At 31.2% G+C, this 17,375-nt stretch overlaps 1 protein-coding gene across 5 annotated transcripts in view; it reads right to left on the bottom strand.

The window, feature by feature from the left end:
* LOC143226538 (metastasis-associated protein MTA3-like) overlaps positions 1–17,375 on the bottom strand; it is a 50,978-nt gene that overhangs the window by 12,685 nt on the left and 20,918 nt on the right. For 4 of the 5 annotated variants that reach the window (XM_076457624.1, XM_076457625.1, XM_076457627.1 and 1 more), the window contains exons 4-11: positions 12,639–12,665; positions 11,500–11,687; positions 8,674–8,791; positions 3,747–3,849; positions 2,537–2,636; positions 1,913–2,101; positions 1,094–1,227; positions 551–630 (exon numbers count right to left, since the gene is read on the bottom strand). In XM_076457624.1, the coding sequence (XP_076313739.1) occupies positions 551–630; positions 1,094–1,227; positions 1,913–2,101; positions 2,537–2,636; positions 3,747–3,849; positions 8,674–8,791; positions 11,500–11,687; positions 12,639–12,665 (939 nt within the window). The remainder of the gene's footprint in view (positions 1–550; positions 631–1,093; positions 1,228–1,912; positions 2,102–2,536; positions 2,637–3,746; positions 3,850–8,673; positions 8,792–11,499; positions 11,688–12,638; positions 12,666–17,375) is intronic. The other variant, XM_076457626.1, reaches the window with a different exon arrangement.

Genomic DNA, 17,375 nt, shown 5'->3' with positions numbered 1-17,375 from the left:
AGAACAACATTACTGATCACCACAAAGCCTTGTAGGATCAGCAGTGTATAGTATTCATTATATTATTAAAAACTCTTGCCATAAAATTAGCAGGCTTAATACTTCATCATTTTCTTTCTTAAAAAGTAATATTTCTTTAGTGTTTTAGCCCATCACTACAAAGTTTTAAGCTGTTGATATGATAACACCTAGCCACATGCAAGTATAAGAAAGCTGTAACTGAGTGAAAGAAAACAAGTCTACAGAAATTATGCTCCTCACAACTTGATGGGTTTTTGATGTACTTCTAGTAAGGCACCAGTTTTTCTTTGAACAAAAAAAGGTAACACAATGAAGAAAAAAGAGAAAACAGTGAGGGAAAAGATTAAATATTTTTATGTTTTAAATATCATATGACAAATCCTATTCACCACACGAATACATCTATTCATTGTGGTTACAAAAACTTAATTTTCGTTATTTCTTTGGCTGTTTCTTTACTTTTCCAGGTCTGTATCCAACCTGTTTTACATAAAAAGTTATATTTTCGCATTTACTTTAATCTACTCACTGTAGCAACTCTCACATGGACGTCCTCCTGAAACAAGGTTTTCACCATTTGGACCATTCAGTGTGGTGGGTTTGTTGTTACTATCCAAAAATTGCACAATTATAAAAAATAAATTCACTAATAAAAGTCAAAATTAGAAAGTAAAATAAGAGAATTAACCTTAAAACTCAACCAGCACTCTTGATATATTAACATTTTTGTATAAAATTAACCTTAAAACTCAACCAGCACTCTTGATATATTACATTTTTGTATAAAATTAACCTTAAGAATTTTGATATTCTTATTTTGCCCACTGTAAGTTTAATAATGTCCCTAGCAAGAAGAAAATTATACAATTTACCATTTATATTTTAATATTAAGAAAATAATGTTTGATCATGTTATCAGAAAAGATATTTTGTAGGGGAAGTAAAACATCTACATAAATTAGTTTATGGAAGAATTTTTACGAGAGATAAACATGATACAATTCTTCCTTTTTACAATGACATCATTTAAATCATATAATATCACAGAGCAAAATGATAGCATCAAACTCACTAATTAGGAATGTAGACTTGTTTGAGCTTGCTCTCGGCTTCTACTGCCTTCACCCTTTTCTGTTGAACATGACGATCTGTGGTTTTCCACATGTAATAGTAGTCTACTATGTTTTTCAGACTCTTCCAAGGAAGCTGTACAAAATTTGGCCAAGTGATCAACACAGATAAAATAAAGTTAAAAGGCTGTAAGAATTCACACAGGTTTAAAAACACATAACTTCTTTTTTAACATAACTTCATGTATAGACATAATGCATTTTTTAAATTAAAAATAAGACATCTGACTACAAAATGTCATAAAAGTATGACAGAAAAAACTACAAAAAGTGAACAGCAAAATAAAATCAGAAACAGAGGAAAAGAAAATTTGGTGTTCAAAGGGAAAAAAAAACAGATATTTTTCAATTAATACTCACACAGATATAATTTTGTTCAAATTCTTTTGTTTGTTTTATTTTTAATTTGAATCTGCATTAGCTATCTCTAATTTAGCATTGAATTACAACAGGAAAGACAGTTAATTATCACCCCCCCACACTCTTGGGCTAATATTTTACCAATGAATAATGGGACTGACCATCACATTATAATTCCCCCCAGTTAAAAGGGTGAGAATGCTTTCTCGTACAGGGATTCGAGCTCATGACCTTCAGCTTGCAAGTCAAGCACCCTAACTACCTGGCCTTGTTGGGCCCTTTTCTTTTATTAATAAAACCAAAAGTACCAGAAACTTTCTCATATTACTATTATTAATTCACTTTCTTAAATGACTACAAGAATAATAAATGCTTTTGATAAAACATTTTTGTGTACATACAAAATCTTGCCTAATGTCGATGAAGTCTTTGCCGTATTTTTCAAGGGCTTCTTCAAAAAGATTTGCTTCAGAGGCTGACCACTCTTCCATCTCGTCTCGACAAAGAATAGGACCTTTTGACGTGACTAGGCTAGAAATTGCACTTGCAATGTCGTAGTTGTGTTGATGTAAAATGTCCATTGCATGAAACTGAATAACACACACAAGCATTTATCAATATTTTATTTGACTTATGGTTAGCCAGATTTTCATTTCACAATATAATTATCTACATATCTAGTTTTTAATTTCAATTCACTTGTGAAACTAGAAATTACAACCTTAATCTTGAAAGGACTTTCAAAAACAAATTTATGAATCTAATATGATGAGTTTAAAAAACTTACAAGAACAAATATTCACACACATGTGAAGGGACAAGAAATCTAATTTTACTTCCAACTTATCTCAAGTTGAATACTGTAAATACACACAGATATTATTATGACAGTAATACAGTATTCCATACATAAATCTTTTTGCTTATTTTTCCAACAAGTAACGTTAAGAGATTCTCGGCTTTCCATAAGATACAATAAAAGTGAATTAGATGTGAACTATTTGTTAAACGGAAAGAATTCTCACCAAAGTGACATCACGGGAGGCTGCTGCAGCGCTCATGTGGAGGCTTGGCTGCTTCACAGAACTTGAACAATCCAGGGCTCTGGCAAAGGTACCTATAGATCTGTGATGTAAAATTATGTTTCAAAGCTTGTTGCTAAAACATTGAAAAGCTCTTGCTGCCAGTAGAAATATATTCCTAAAATTTCATTGAAGGTTAACAGTAATTTTCTTTCAACTTTTAGATACCCAGAAACACTCTTAAGAAACACACACAATAATACATCAATAAATAAATAAATCTAGAAACTAAAAGAAATTCCATTTAATGTGCACTTTAATAAGATGAACAGCATATACAAATAAAAATGTCAAAGAAAGCATCTTCCTCTATACTACTGTTGTGATAATTTACCAAAATGCCACTGCCTACTTCTATTATATACTGAACAAGCTGACAACACAGCCATATTTGACTCTCTCTCTCTCTCTCTCACACACACACACACACACACACACACACACACGTGTTATTCGATTCTGACATAATTTAATTTCATTTTGCTTGTAGGTCAATACAAAAAGGTTATAAAGTTAAAATACTTCAAAGTTTTTTAAGTTTAATTTAACATTTTAAATTTGAGATGGGCAATTCTCTAGACTACTTATGACAATTACACTGATTGGTATCATGAAAATAATCAACTAACTGACATTAGTATTTTTAGGCATTAGTTGTCAGTTACTCCTAGTATGCAAGCAATTAGAACATTTCCATTATTAACTGTCACTGGTATTTTCTAATAATTCAGGTTGTTCAGCTTAATTTATTAACGTCATGATTCGTAACAAATAATAAACTTATCAAAATTATTGTTTCCAGTTGTACCATTTTCATTCATTCCAATAATCAAAATCTTGTGAGTAACTGATTCACTAAATTTATTATTATTATTATTTTATTTTTTTTGCAGCTTAGATTTTTTCCAAGCTTTAGTTTGAAATACTGTTAGTTATTACAAGACACAATTTGTTATTATAGACTGGTTATCAAAATACAGTTCATTTCATTTTGTAGCTCCATCAGTTCTCATATATACTGTATACCAAGTTAGAAGCTTTAACCTACAAACACTCATAATTGTTTAAATTATTTGTTCACAATATCAGTTTATTAGTTGTTATTCTTTCTAACAGTGAAGTTTTACATTTTTGTACTTTTTTAAATACTTACCTACAAATAATGAGGAACTGGTCTATTTGTCTGTCTGATAAATTATGATGAGGTGTATACACTAAAGTTTCAAGATCTTCTAAACGTCTACCATCTTCTTCACCTGGAGGAATAAAATCTTTATTATGCTAGACTTACATGTTAATTAACACTAAAGCTGATCATTGTAAACCAAAGTAATCATCCGCTTTATACAGCACACACTATTAATTACATGAGTGAGTGAGTGAGTGAGAGAGAGAGAGAGAGTGTGTGTGTTTGTAGTGTTGTAGACCATCAGACTACCAATCAATAAGTAGAATGCATGTAGGACAAATGTAGACCATGTCATTATATTCACCTTTCTGATGTACCACATTCACAACTGAAGACAAATGACATTTAATTAACTGTCTCATGTGTAATATTCAACTAGTGATAGATTTTACAAATATAGCAGATCCTTTGTTGATTGGTTATATGACAGGTGAAAAATACACAAAGATTAATGCTTAAAATCAATGAAAGAAATGAGTTTATAAAAACAGATCTAGTTGGATAAACTGTGGAAACTGGAAATATAAATGTTTCATTTCAAATCATTTTCTTCTAATGTACTAAAAACAACAGAGCTTCAGTGGACATTGCCCTTATCCCCCAGGTTCAGTAGCTTTTCCAGCTTTCCTCCCTTCTCAGTCTCATGTCCAATTAAGTAAAAATATATACTGCTGTAGCACCAATTCTGTCAAACTAAATGCTCACATACACATAGACAAACAACACATAATTGGCCTAATGAATTACAAGAATAAAAATCTGTTTCAGACTTTGTCTTTCCAGCCAGAAAAACCTGTCCTACAACAGTCACTGCACACCAAACATAACAATCTCAGTTAACAATTAAGTGCTTTTTGAACTTCATTCTGTGCATGTCACTTAGCTACATTAAAAATTTAACTTCAGTACTTTATTATTAATACATTTTAAACAAAGTATCATCTAGTATGCCAAAACTCAGTTTTATATCATCTCAGTTTCTATTCCTTTATTTCAAAAGAAACACTGAATGCAAAAATGAAATCCTCCAGATTAGTGTCACACAACGAGTTATATGTAAACAATGTCGAAATCTGGCAAAGTACAGTTTGAAGCATAAGGTGAATAGTCATTTACTTGTCCTTTTGATGAGCACATGAATCAAGAAATAAATTTTATTAACTCCTAACAGATGCCATGCCCACTTTCTATAGTTAATATTGAATCTTAGAAGTTATATATATTTTCAACAAGTACGTGTTTATAATCAACAGACATAACTCATTTTAAACCATAATCCAACAATGGTTATTTTGAAATTGACACCAAGTTGTCGTCCTTGGGTAAATGTAACTACTTGTACTGTTATTGGCTGATGTGTTCACCATAGCATTTCAGTTTTTTTTCTTACCTAAATATGTTTTAGTTAGAGAGACAGTTAATTGTGCTTAAGTTTTACTTTTATATTTTAGTTACTTAATTATGCATAATTTGTTTATTAAAATTCATATCTGAAAGAGTTAATACATTTTTATAAAATAACCAAAGCTTCTCCTCATATGCAAGACTTACTTTACCAAGCTCTTATAAAAAGATTTTTGCCAGAGGCTACGGTATCTCTACTGTTCATATCGTTCTATCACCCATGCATACCCACTGACGTGTGTCAATATAAATAATCGATGGTAAAGAACAGGAAAAGAAAAACAAGCATTAAAAATAAACTATAAGTGAAAAGGTAAAGATGTGAAATTACCCATATGACCAAAAGAAGATATTTTAACATTATTCAACAAAGAGTTAAAAGGTACATAAATATTTCTACATTAAGCATTTCATTATACTGTACTTTGATAGTATTAGCTAGAGTTAATGATATGTTACACTTACTTCTGTCTATGACATTTGAATAACCAACCAAAAGCACAAAATGTCCCCTAGTGGCTTTCTCAGCCATTTTCAAATATAATGACATCATCCTGCTCTTTCAATAAAAAAACATTTCAAGCTGGTAAGTTGAGTCTTTAGTATGCTTGAAATTTCATGTTTTTTTAAAACTGAAATACAACTTAGTTACTAAGATTGATGAACTATAGTGGAATTCTATGGTATCAATACAGTAATTTATAATTTTTGATTATTTCAAACATATATTATTTTACATCCTCTATGTATAAAATTTTACAAGGCTTAGCAACCTATGACAAGCAGCAAATGAATACAAAGATTGTAGTTAGAAAAGATAACTGATACTCTATAAGAAATAACCTTTTCTCTTTCTAGAATGACTGCAAGTTGCAAAATTAAACAACAGTTGTTTGTTCTAAGCAGCTTAAGGCTTGTAACAGTTTAAATACATTCGTACTTCATTTCATTGTTTTTTGTTGCACTTTGAACCATACCCCACTAATAATCCCCAATAAATGATTTGTTCAAGTTACATACTGCACTGAACAATGTAATACACAGTAATGTATGCCTGTGTGTAGCTCGTAAGTAAAGTGTTAAGATAGAGTCAAAAATCAGATTTTAGGCTACTTTCAAAGAACAATGGAGGGTAAATCACATGTGAAACACCAAAATTTTATTAATCTTCATACTTAATAGAACAGAAACTCAGTGGAAATGCTTGAGTTCAGCAAACAGTTAATATTTTGTGTGCCATCCATTTGCATTAACTGTAGACAGTCTTTTAGGCATTGTTGAAACACATTTAATCAAAGTTTCCTTTGGGATTTTATTCCAAATGTATAATACAACCCCATAAAGTTTCTCTGGAAGTAGCTTTTGATTTGTTAAGTTTTCGATCTTTCATACGTCAGATCTGCTCTATTTGGTTGAGATCACAACTCTGTGGGGGTCACTGTATCACTTGAATAATTCCAGCAGCTTCTTTCTTAGCTAAGTAATATCTGTATAGATTGGAATAGTGTTTGGGGTCCTTATTTTCTCAGTAATAGAATCCTTTAGCAATAATAAGCAAATCACTCAGTATACCACAACAGATCAGTATTGATGATATATGGTCCATTATTCATTCCATTATGCAAATATCTAATGTTACCTCAGCAAACAAACACCTCAGAACCATTAAACTGCCTCTCCTGTGCTTCTTGATAGGTACCAAGTTATCTTTCACCTTTTTTCTGCCAGACTTGCAACCAATGCTTTAAACCAAATATTTCAAACTTGGACTCATCTGTCCATAATATCTTTTACCAATCATCAAATGTTTACAACATTTGAAAATAAAAGTAAAGATTTTTTAACTGATACATGACCAAATATTCCACTCTCATTGAGTTTTCTTGATACTGTAGATCTGGACACCCTTTTGTCATTTGATACATGGCTGTTTATCTCATGCTTGAGATTAGTGGCAGTATTTCTTCTGTTCCAAAGGCAGCATAAACAAAGATACTTAACATCAGTATCATTGAGTTTAGGTATTCTGCCTCTCTCTTGCTTATTTCAAATTTACATATCTCAGTCGCATGATATACGTTGTACTTGACAGTGTTTGAGGAGTATTTCTAGCCTGTAGCAATTTGTTGGAAAGTCCATCCAGCATTACATTAAGCTTTTATGCAAACTCTCTGTTCTACTGACAATTCTCTATACCTTTTAAGGGCATGGCATGACAACCAAACTTAATGTATAGCATTAAACACTGTTTTTATCAATCTTTATTTGTAGAATGCTATTAAACTGATTTTTTCTAGCATATATTGGTACCATATATAAAGACACTGCATGGAGTACCATGACAGGTATTTCAAACCTTAAAATGGATCAGTATTTTCATTCAAGCAGAACTCTTATGACATTCCCCAGATGCAAGTATAAGAGAATTCTAAAGAATAAGTATTCTCTCCCTAGGTCAACCAAATGCCAACAGGGATCATGGAAGAATTAGCCCCATAAAATGAAAAATGTCATAACACTTTTGGACAATACTGTACCTTATGAAGAATTATTACTAAGTTTCTAATTCTTATATTTTAGTTACTTTTATAATAACAAATAAAAAATATACATAAAAAACAACATAGTACTGACCTTTGACTTCCTGTTTTTTTGCTACCAGTTGCAGATGAAATTAAGCCCACTTTTTTTTAAAATAATAGTACTAGTATAAAGCACAAAATAAACATCCTATAACTATTACATATGGCATAAGAGCTTTAAACTTTTATCCTGTTTCCCGATCTAAACACCAGGAGAAAAATTCGAACTGTGAATAAATAGACAATACTCTGCATTGGAACCAATATACCACTAAAATAAATTAGTCTTTTAGCAAAATTATTAGTAACTTGTGAAAATGTAAAAGAGTCAGTGTGGTAAGTGGGTTTTATTTTCTAATTTATGTTTCAATAAACAAAGAAGATTGAAGACTATAAAAACTATTCTTTGCTTTAATAATGTTTATATTATATATAATGAGTGATTTACAATTAATTTCACAATTCAGAAAGGGATGGTAAATAAAGGAAAGATCTAGAGAACCAATTTCACAATTCTCATACTAAGATAGATCAAAGATTTAAGTTTTCCTCAGGAAATTAGTCTTTTATAATATTAAAAGTTGATTTATGTTTAATCCCAAGTTTATCACATAAATTAATAATAAAATTGTTTAAGTAAACACAGAAGGTCAGGACACACAAACTTCAACCTACCCATGCTGAGAAGGTTAATCAAGCAGATGAAAGCTTACTTTATTCAATGATAGATGCATGTGATAAATGAAGTATGCTGTTGGTAACTGGTCACAGATCTACAAAACAGTACTTAACCTTAAATGTCCCCAAAAGTTTATTCTTTTCAAACCTTTGGACTTAACCATATTTGAAGCTATTACGCAAAGAATTTAAACCAACGTACAAAAAAACAATGACACAAAGCATACCTTCTTTTAGTATTGGTGTAATTTCTGCCTGATATCTTGGCCCAACTCTTATTTCTCCTTTATCAGCTAAAAGTGTCTTCTGATGAGGGTCAAACACTAATGTATAGAAGAAAGAGTCCTGAAAAAGGAAAATTAAAAAATGTCTCAAAAGTGTAGAATAATGCATCTTACAGGAAAAACATTATTACACAGTAGTATAAAGTAATACACATTAAAGAGACAGAGAACAAGAAACAAAATAGTAGCAAAAACTCGCATGTATACGAATACACCTCAGAGGAGAAAGGATTATAAGATAAACAGTTTCAGGAAAAACTATTTTGGAGAAAAGAAAAAAAGGAACCAAACAACAGAACCAAGGATAAAATATCCACATGAAAAGAAATTTCAAACATTTAAACATACTGAAGACTCATGGAGGTGGCCAACTTATATCACTCAGTGTCAATGACACCAAGATTTGTGTACTAGCTATACAGTAAACAAGTGTGTGAAGGAAAAAAAAGGAATATATTGATAATGTGTGAAATATATTTCAGTTTGAAAAATCACAAAAATAAAAACAAATTCTGCTAGAAAATACAACACTTTGTCAAATTCAATTCTATATTAAATGATCTAAATAACTAGTTTGGCATGTAACTAGTATATAGATATAGTAAAGAAAACCTTTTTAAAAAATAGAAAAGTATGGCAACATTACATGTAAATATAACTTAAAAAGTGAATAAAAAAGAAAAATTCATTTTATTTTTGTTGTGTCAAACACAAAAATTATTACTGCTCTGGTTTGAAAAGTATGTTTGGAGTGAATTATGTTTTTTTTATTTGCTTTAATCAAGCCAAAATTATTCATCACTAACTGATTGTACTGGTTATCATCCAGTGAAGACCTTATGGTCAAAAGACTTTTACTACTCTAAAAAAAAAAAAATTTTAAGCTTATTTGATTGTATGGACATCTTCATTTTTTTACTATACTATTATTTTAGGAGTTCACACCTCATTAATATAAACTGGATAAACATAATATTTTGACTAGTGTTCAATGTTTAATAAAAGCAAAACCATAAAAATATATTCAAATTGTATGGGTATTCTATGGGGTGGTGAGGGGGCAAGCAGATTTTTAAGAAAGACAGGTAGAAATTTCCAGCATTTCATCCTTTGGATAAGAATTTTCTTTCTTTTTTTTTTTTTTTCAAACATTGCACACCACTAAATTTAAAGAAAGAATACAGCTATAGAAAATATAAAATGGATACTGAATAACTGAATAAAGAACAAAACCATCCTGAAAGGAAAAGCATATCAAACAAATTGTAGAAAAAAGATGTAATTGTTACAAAAATGAAACATTTTTCACTGACATTTAAAATAAAGTATTAAAAAATTAAAAAAATTGTACATACAAATAATTCTGAAGTCCAAAACTACAAAACTGTTGAGATCAACTAAGGAATTGGACAAACATCTGGAAACTGACTTTAAATTATACTAAGTGCAAGGGAACCCACTCAGTACAGTAATGTGAGAGAAGAAATGAATACTCATGTTGCAGTGGATAGGTTATTCAACTCATTAAAGATGTGCTCTTGTTACTACAATTTTAAGGTATTTATAGATAATTTGACTACTGATCAAAAGAAGTAATTATCTCTTTCCAAATCACTGTTAGACTTTACTTGAAATACTGTATACAGTTTAAATCTCATATCCAATAAAGGATAGTGACTTAATAGAACAATTTGGTAGAAGGCAGCTAGGATTATTTTAGGAATGGAAGATTATCTTTTAGGGTTAAGATTTTTCTATCTTATGAAAAGGTGAGTAATAGATGATGTCACTGAAACTTAAGGTTATCCAGAGGGTCAACAGAATGGAAACTTCCAATGTAGCACATGTAGTGCTGTATTCTACTAATAAAACAATTAAGAAAACACAAGTTTATATTCACAAAAGACAGGATAAGCTTTAGTTAAAAGGTATGTTTTTTATGGTGTTTTTTTTTTTCTAATAGATAATAAGGACATATGGAATGATTTACTATAGGCAGTGGTAGAGTGTGTTTTTTCTTATAGCAAAGCCACATATGGCTATCTGCAGAGCCCATCGAGGGGAATCGAACCCCTGATTTTAGCGTTGTAAATCCGGAGACTTATCACTGTACTAGCAGGGGGCTGATATATATAATAAGTGTTCAAAGTGTTCTCTTATAGCAAGCCACATGGACTACCTGCTGAGCTCACCGAAGGGAATCGAACCCCTGATTTTAGCGTTGTAAATCCAGAGACATACTGCTGTACTAGCAGGGGGGGGGCAGTGATAGAGACTAGCACTCTAAGGAACTTTAAAAGGGAAACGAGGAATCAGTGGTTTGTTGAAACTCTTGTTATGATTGAGAGAGGTGGGCCAATAATAAATGATCAAATGGTTCTTTGTTGTCTGTATGCAATGTCTAAACAAATACAGGCAAAACATCTAAACACAAGAAATTAATAAAATCCAAACAATCTGTATAAGAGACTTACTCAAGGTCATAAGAAAAAAACACATTACAGATTGCTGAAATGGTCAGAACAAGTCAGAAGATATGGAAATAAAAGCCATACAACACTCAACTACAATGAATCAATGTAAAAAAAAAAGTAAAAACATACACCATTGTATAAGAAAACATTAGCAAATGAAAGAGGCAAAATACTTTCATGAAAGAAACAGCTATTTCAGATTTAGCTAGAAAAGAAATTTTCTGAAAAGTATGTAAATACACTAAGAAATAGAAATCTATATAATATGTGATAAAAGAAGACATGAAATGCTAACCTCTTTGTTCAAGTACGAGGTCATGGACTCAGTTTCATTTAATAACGTGACAGTGCACTTCCCACGGATGTGTGTGGCTGGCAATGTTTCAACTTGTCTTGATAGGAAAAGTTCCCTATGTTTTAGCTGATGACGTTCTCTGTCACTTAGTAGTTCTACCTCTTGTTCCTGTTCCTCATCTAAGGCACCTGAATTAAAATAATTAATGATGACAGTTCCATATTTCCAGATAAGTACCATATCACTAACATTACTACGCATTTTGCTAACACATTTTATCATGACTTTTAGTACATTTTTACATTGTAATCAATCTTGTGTCCATTGGAACAGATTAGAAAACAACAGTGATTTCACTACTTTAAACAAAACACTTAGAAATTAAAACTTGAAGTACCCATAATGTATTTCTTAGAAATTTATTTAAAAGAGCCAAAATCAAAATAATTTATATTAAAAAATGTTAAAAATAACAAAAAGTTCATTAGAAACTATCTACTTTACACCTGTAAGTTTCAAACAGTATTCACTTGACAGTGTTATACGAATAATTATTTCACACCCTCAATATAGAGTTTGTTCTATAGATGTGAACAAATAACTTGGACTGGGCAATAACACTAAAATTTTGATAAAAATATAAATATTTAGCATATACGTATAAGGTATAGAAAACACCACATCTTATCCTAACATGAAGGCTAAACATTTGTGCATTCTTAAAAAAAGAAAGAAAAAAGAGCTATATTATGAACAGGTATTTGCATCAGACCTACAGTACTATTCTGAATTACAAAACACTAAGTTGAAAAACAAAACTAGTGATAAATTATTTGCCATGCTCATACAGAGACTCAAAATTTATGGTTAACAAACAAAAACCTGCTGAAGCAAAGCAGAAAAACACATAAAATGAAAATATAATCATGTTAAGTTCAAAAACAAAACACGTTTAGTTTTCGGAAGATGTTTTATAATGAATGTTTACATATTCACTAAAACTTTCAGTGTGGTAAAGGAATGATGACTTTGATAATGAAACTTGTACATGCACATATAACTTGTATATTTATACGTAACAAACACTGGTACACAAAATGCATGACATTCATATCATAAGATATAAATAACTGGCATACTTTTCTCATCCAGGATTTCAGCCAGGCCTGGAATAAGACCATTAAACAGTTAAACTGAAATAACACAAAAATTAACAGTATCATAAATATGTATATAATATATACACAACTGTTTTTGGCAAAACTTAAATTCCACTGAAGCCTACAAAGTAACCATTCTTAACATGTTAAACCAACCTAAAAACACAACTTTATTTCATTAATGTGACACCAGCAATAATAAAAGTCCTTATGCTAAACATTTTGAAATTAAATTTATATGAATACAACCCTTACAATGAACAAATAAATTCCATGAATATCTCTAAAAAGGAAATTCTAGAATTATTGAACAGCAGCAGCAATAACAAAAAAACAAAAAAAAACTAACCCTAGAACTGACCACATTTAAAATTTGAATGACAACTAGAACACTGTCTGTATAGAAATAAATAAATAAAAACAGAAAAATATTACTATTAATGTGATAAAAATAATTACTCAAATAACAAAACATCCTCCTACTGAAAGTTACCTCAGGATAAAAATGATTGAATATAACTTGCTCAACAATAAAAACATATATATTTACATTCCTTACACAATTTTAACTCTTACATATGCAAGAAGGGAAAAAAAAGAGTAATTAATTGCAACCTTTAACAAATTTTACAAAAAAAGGAGTTTTGTAGTTTTACACTTAGTTTTCAAACACTACAGGATTTATATTTATAGTTATTTTCAATAACAGATAGCCAGTAAGAATAAATTATTTACCATTCACTAAATGCATTCTTGTATTAAACAAGAAATATAAGCCCATGAAATAAAGACCTTGGAGCGGTCGTTAACCTCCACTAGTTATTTACCTGAATGAAAGCCCAGTTTTGAAAACACTTAAGTACTACAACCCTGACTATAAACCAAACTATTTAATATCTCTAGGATACATACCTCATCCAGTAAACAATTTTAAATTGTAGACCATACTCTCTTTAACATAATTTAGATGCTACTTTGACATGAACCATTTTAATATGATAACACCTTCATACTCACAAGAAGAAAAAAAAAACACCGACAGTTGAAGTAAATTTTTATTAAACGTTTTAGTCCCAATGGGCTTCTTTAACTCAACATCTTAGGCACTTAATATCATTACTTAGATCTTATAAAGAAAACTAACAGTTCAATAGAACCTGGTTCTAAAATAAAAAAAGAACCATTTCAAACATAAGCATTTAAGAATTATAAATCCTCATTAGATTTTCTCAATCTTTTTATTGCATGCATTCATTTAAGCACAAATGTATACAATGGATTATCTGCACTGTGGGTATTTAACCTTTATTTCTAACATTACAAGCTCCTCTCAAGCCTACCATTAAATCACTGCAGAAGGGGTTGATGGCTCTCTCTTTTGAGGATGCAGACAGCCTAGTTGCTTTGCACCATAAAACATCAAACCAGCCAACTCTCTCTTACCAGTAACAAAGAATTAATTTTAAATATTAGTTCTTTGCTATTTAACAGTATACCAAACCTTGTGGTTTTCACCCTTCCAAACACAAAGACGAAGAGTCATAAATGTGGTTGACTGTAGTTTTATTAAAGTTTTTAAACAGTCTCTTTGTACAGTTGGAACATTTTAAAATTACTCAATAACTAAACTGTTTTACTAATTTTCAATTGGCAAATTACTAAGTTAAGAATAACTACATTTACATTAACCATTTATAAAAACTTATTAAACGTTATACATCATAAATATTATTAAAAGCTTGTATTACTTCAAGTGTTTGCCATGACGGAATATTTCAAAACTAGTGAAGAAACTACGTTATATTACACTGATAACTGTCCTGCACACAAGAAAAACAGAGCATAATTTAGATACAACGTGTTGTGTGTGTAGGAAAAGTTACTACCAACGTAATTACAGGTACGTAGCCTTAAAAACAGCAACAAAAACCATTCAATGAACGGCGCTAGTTAATTATTAAATATTTGTTTAAAAAAAACCGTAAAAGTATGAAATGGATTTTATACAATTCGGCAGAGAATTAATTAATTTTTCGTTATTTGATAGCAATGTAAACATGGTACGTACATTATAAATTTATTTTGTGCGGCCTAATCGACACATGGCGCGTTTAACATCACCTGAGTATGTTCTATTTTTTGTTTGTTTTCCATTATTGAAACAATTTAGAAGGTATTGTTACTATTCTTATTTAAAATAAATTACTTAATTTGTGCACACACTGGATACGATTCACTTTTTAAATCTGGAAATTGTTAATCCACTCCATGACTTAGTGAAGAAAGGATTCAGATAACAGCGTCTTCTTTCTATCACAGACATCGTAACGGTCAGCACAAAGACCCTGAAGACAAGGCCTGCCCTCACCACTTTTAGATGCCGAACTACTTTTTAACTACTGCCTAAACAAACAAGATACGCACACAGCAACTGTATCCTTCCACCTTCGTTTAAAATAGCCTAAGGGAAAATTAACGCGTCGGTAACACATCATTTACGGAGACACTCCCCGACGATCACGTGACATATTAATAGCAAATCGTCGTAGGCGGTAATTTGGTGTCCTATGGGCCAGGAGAAGGTAACAGTATCAGAGCAAAGGTGAAATGTGCGATTAAAATAATACTGTTCAAAGGGTTGGAATTAATAAAATATTACAACACGTTTCCATATTTTAAACATCCAGCACTGTTTTGCAATTGAACGAAGCTGATTCATGTTCATAACTTTTGTCTCATCTCGCTCACCTTAAAGTAACGAACTGCCCTAACCAACAAGAAAAACTACCTTTCTTCAGACTTTAGTTCTAAATACAAACAAGTGTAATATACATAGAAAGGAAGACAGAGGGGGTATCTAAACGCGCTAATAGGGGTCCTTAATTTTTTATTTCACATTTAGAATATGTTCATAAGCTTCAGCGAAGCCTTGTCAACATTCTTCCCGCACGCATTTGTTTAACCCATTACAGATATTACTCACTTCGTTGTATTCATCTGCAACGTTTAGTACTATCACATTTTTCCACTAAAGGTCACGGAGTAACAAAATCTATACAAGCACTTAGAAGGCCGAAACGTCATACTGTGATACAAGTTTTTAAACATAATTATGAAGCACGGTCCCAATAGAGAGCTCAAAAAACGGGATAATTAAATGTACAAAAACTACGGATATTTGTCAATTTGCTTAGTTTCCACACAGAAATTCAATGTTACGTGACTGACAACGGGGTCCCTGTAACGAAACTACACTGCATTACACCTTTTCTCGAGTTCATTCTTTGGAACAAGGTCCTCTGGTGGAATACATTAATATCACTAAGACTAAGGGACGTAATTTTTGGCAGTACTTAATTCCACATGCATCTACGAAACACTATTATAATTTAAAAAAAAATTACGGAATATGCCTGGAGTTCGTTTGGTTTACACACACTTAATATAACATTTAATCAGTGATAACGAGAAAACCCACTTGTAGAGCAAAATATATAGGTAAACACGACTGGTTTAAGTTGAAAACATTTTTATGTAGAAGGTCAAAACGTTGTTCGCTCCTCTACATAAAAATTTCTCAACCCAAACCAGCCGTTTTCACATATATAAGATAACATTTGTCTATCAAAAATGCACCACCATAATTTTCATTTTGCCCAACCTGTGTGCCAGTAAATGACAACTATTAAAAACACAAAATATAGCCAACAGATGTTCCTCGTAGAGAGAAGTAACAGTTCTATGTTTTCATTCAAATTAGCGACGTTTATTTTTCGGTTAACCGGCAGCGAAATCCATACATTACTTCAACTTTGGATTATTATATTATGGCCTGTTACTGTACTCAGCGTAATGGAAAATTTTTTTAAAAATGCTCATTTTCTTTGCAAAATGCATATAAAACATTGTTATTGGGTTTCCTATGACCGAATCGACCATGGAACACAATTCTGCGCGCGAGAATACTTTCAACATAACAATAGTGCGTAAACTTCACTGCTCTTCAATTACAAAGGATCGTGAATAAAAGCATGCTATTATATGTGTGGTTGTTTGTTTAGTAATATATATATGTATTTATTTACAGAGAAATCTGTTACTTTTAGAACTGTTGGGTAACGCTACCTGGATATAGCTGTGACAGGTCAGGCGAAAGACAGTCAACAGTCCTAGTGCCAACTATTACTGCCTGACCTCAGTAGTGAGATTTGATTATTAACATCAGCGCATACACAGCCCGAAATGACGGAGAGCAACTCAATGACGCGAAACATGAGCCCTTGAATTCACAGTGCAGGCACGCTAACCACTAGGCCGCGACTGGCACAAAACGACAGAAATAAGGTGCACTATTCCTGATTTAATTTCACAACAACTTTACAATTCATACGAAGTTCGCAAAACACGCATTCTTTTGTTACTTATGTGGAACTTTTTATCGAATCACCCAAAAGCCAACAACCAAGATGTCGTGGACAGAACTCACAAAATATAATATTTCAAAGTTTATATTAATTTATACCAAAATATAATTTGATCTATAAAGATGGAATCATTTGTTATATATTGTTTGTTTATGATCTCAACATAACGTGTTTTAAAAATCCATGTTTAGAGAAAAAAACAAAGATAAATTCATGTATGGATTTCTAACAAGTCATAACCTTCATGAATAGCCAGTTGTCAATATATATTGCATTACCATAGGCAGAAAAT

The sequence above is a fragment of the Tachypleus tridentatus genome, chromosome 9 (genome assembly GCF_004210375.1).
Source record: "Tachypleus tridentatus isolate NWPU-2018 chromosome 9, ASM421037v1, whole genome shotgun sequence".
Classification (NCBI taxonomy): Eukaryota; Metazoa; Arthropoda; class Merostomata; order Xiphosura; family Limulidae; genus Tachypleus; species Tachypleus tridentatus.
This window is presented reverse-complemented; position numbering and strand designations above follow the sequence as displayed.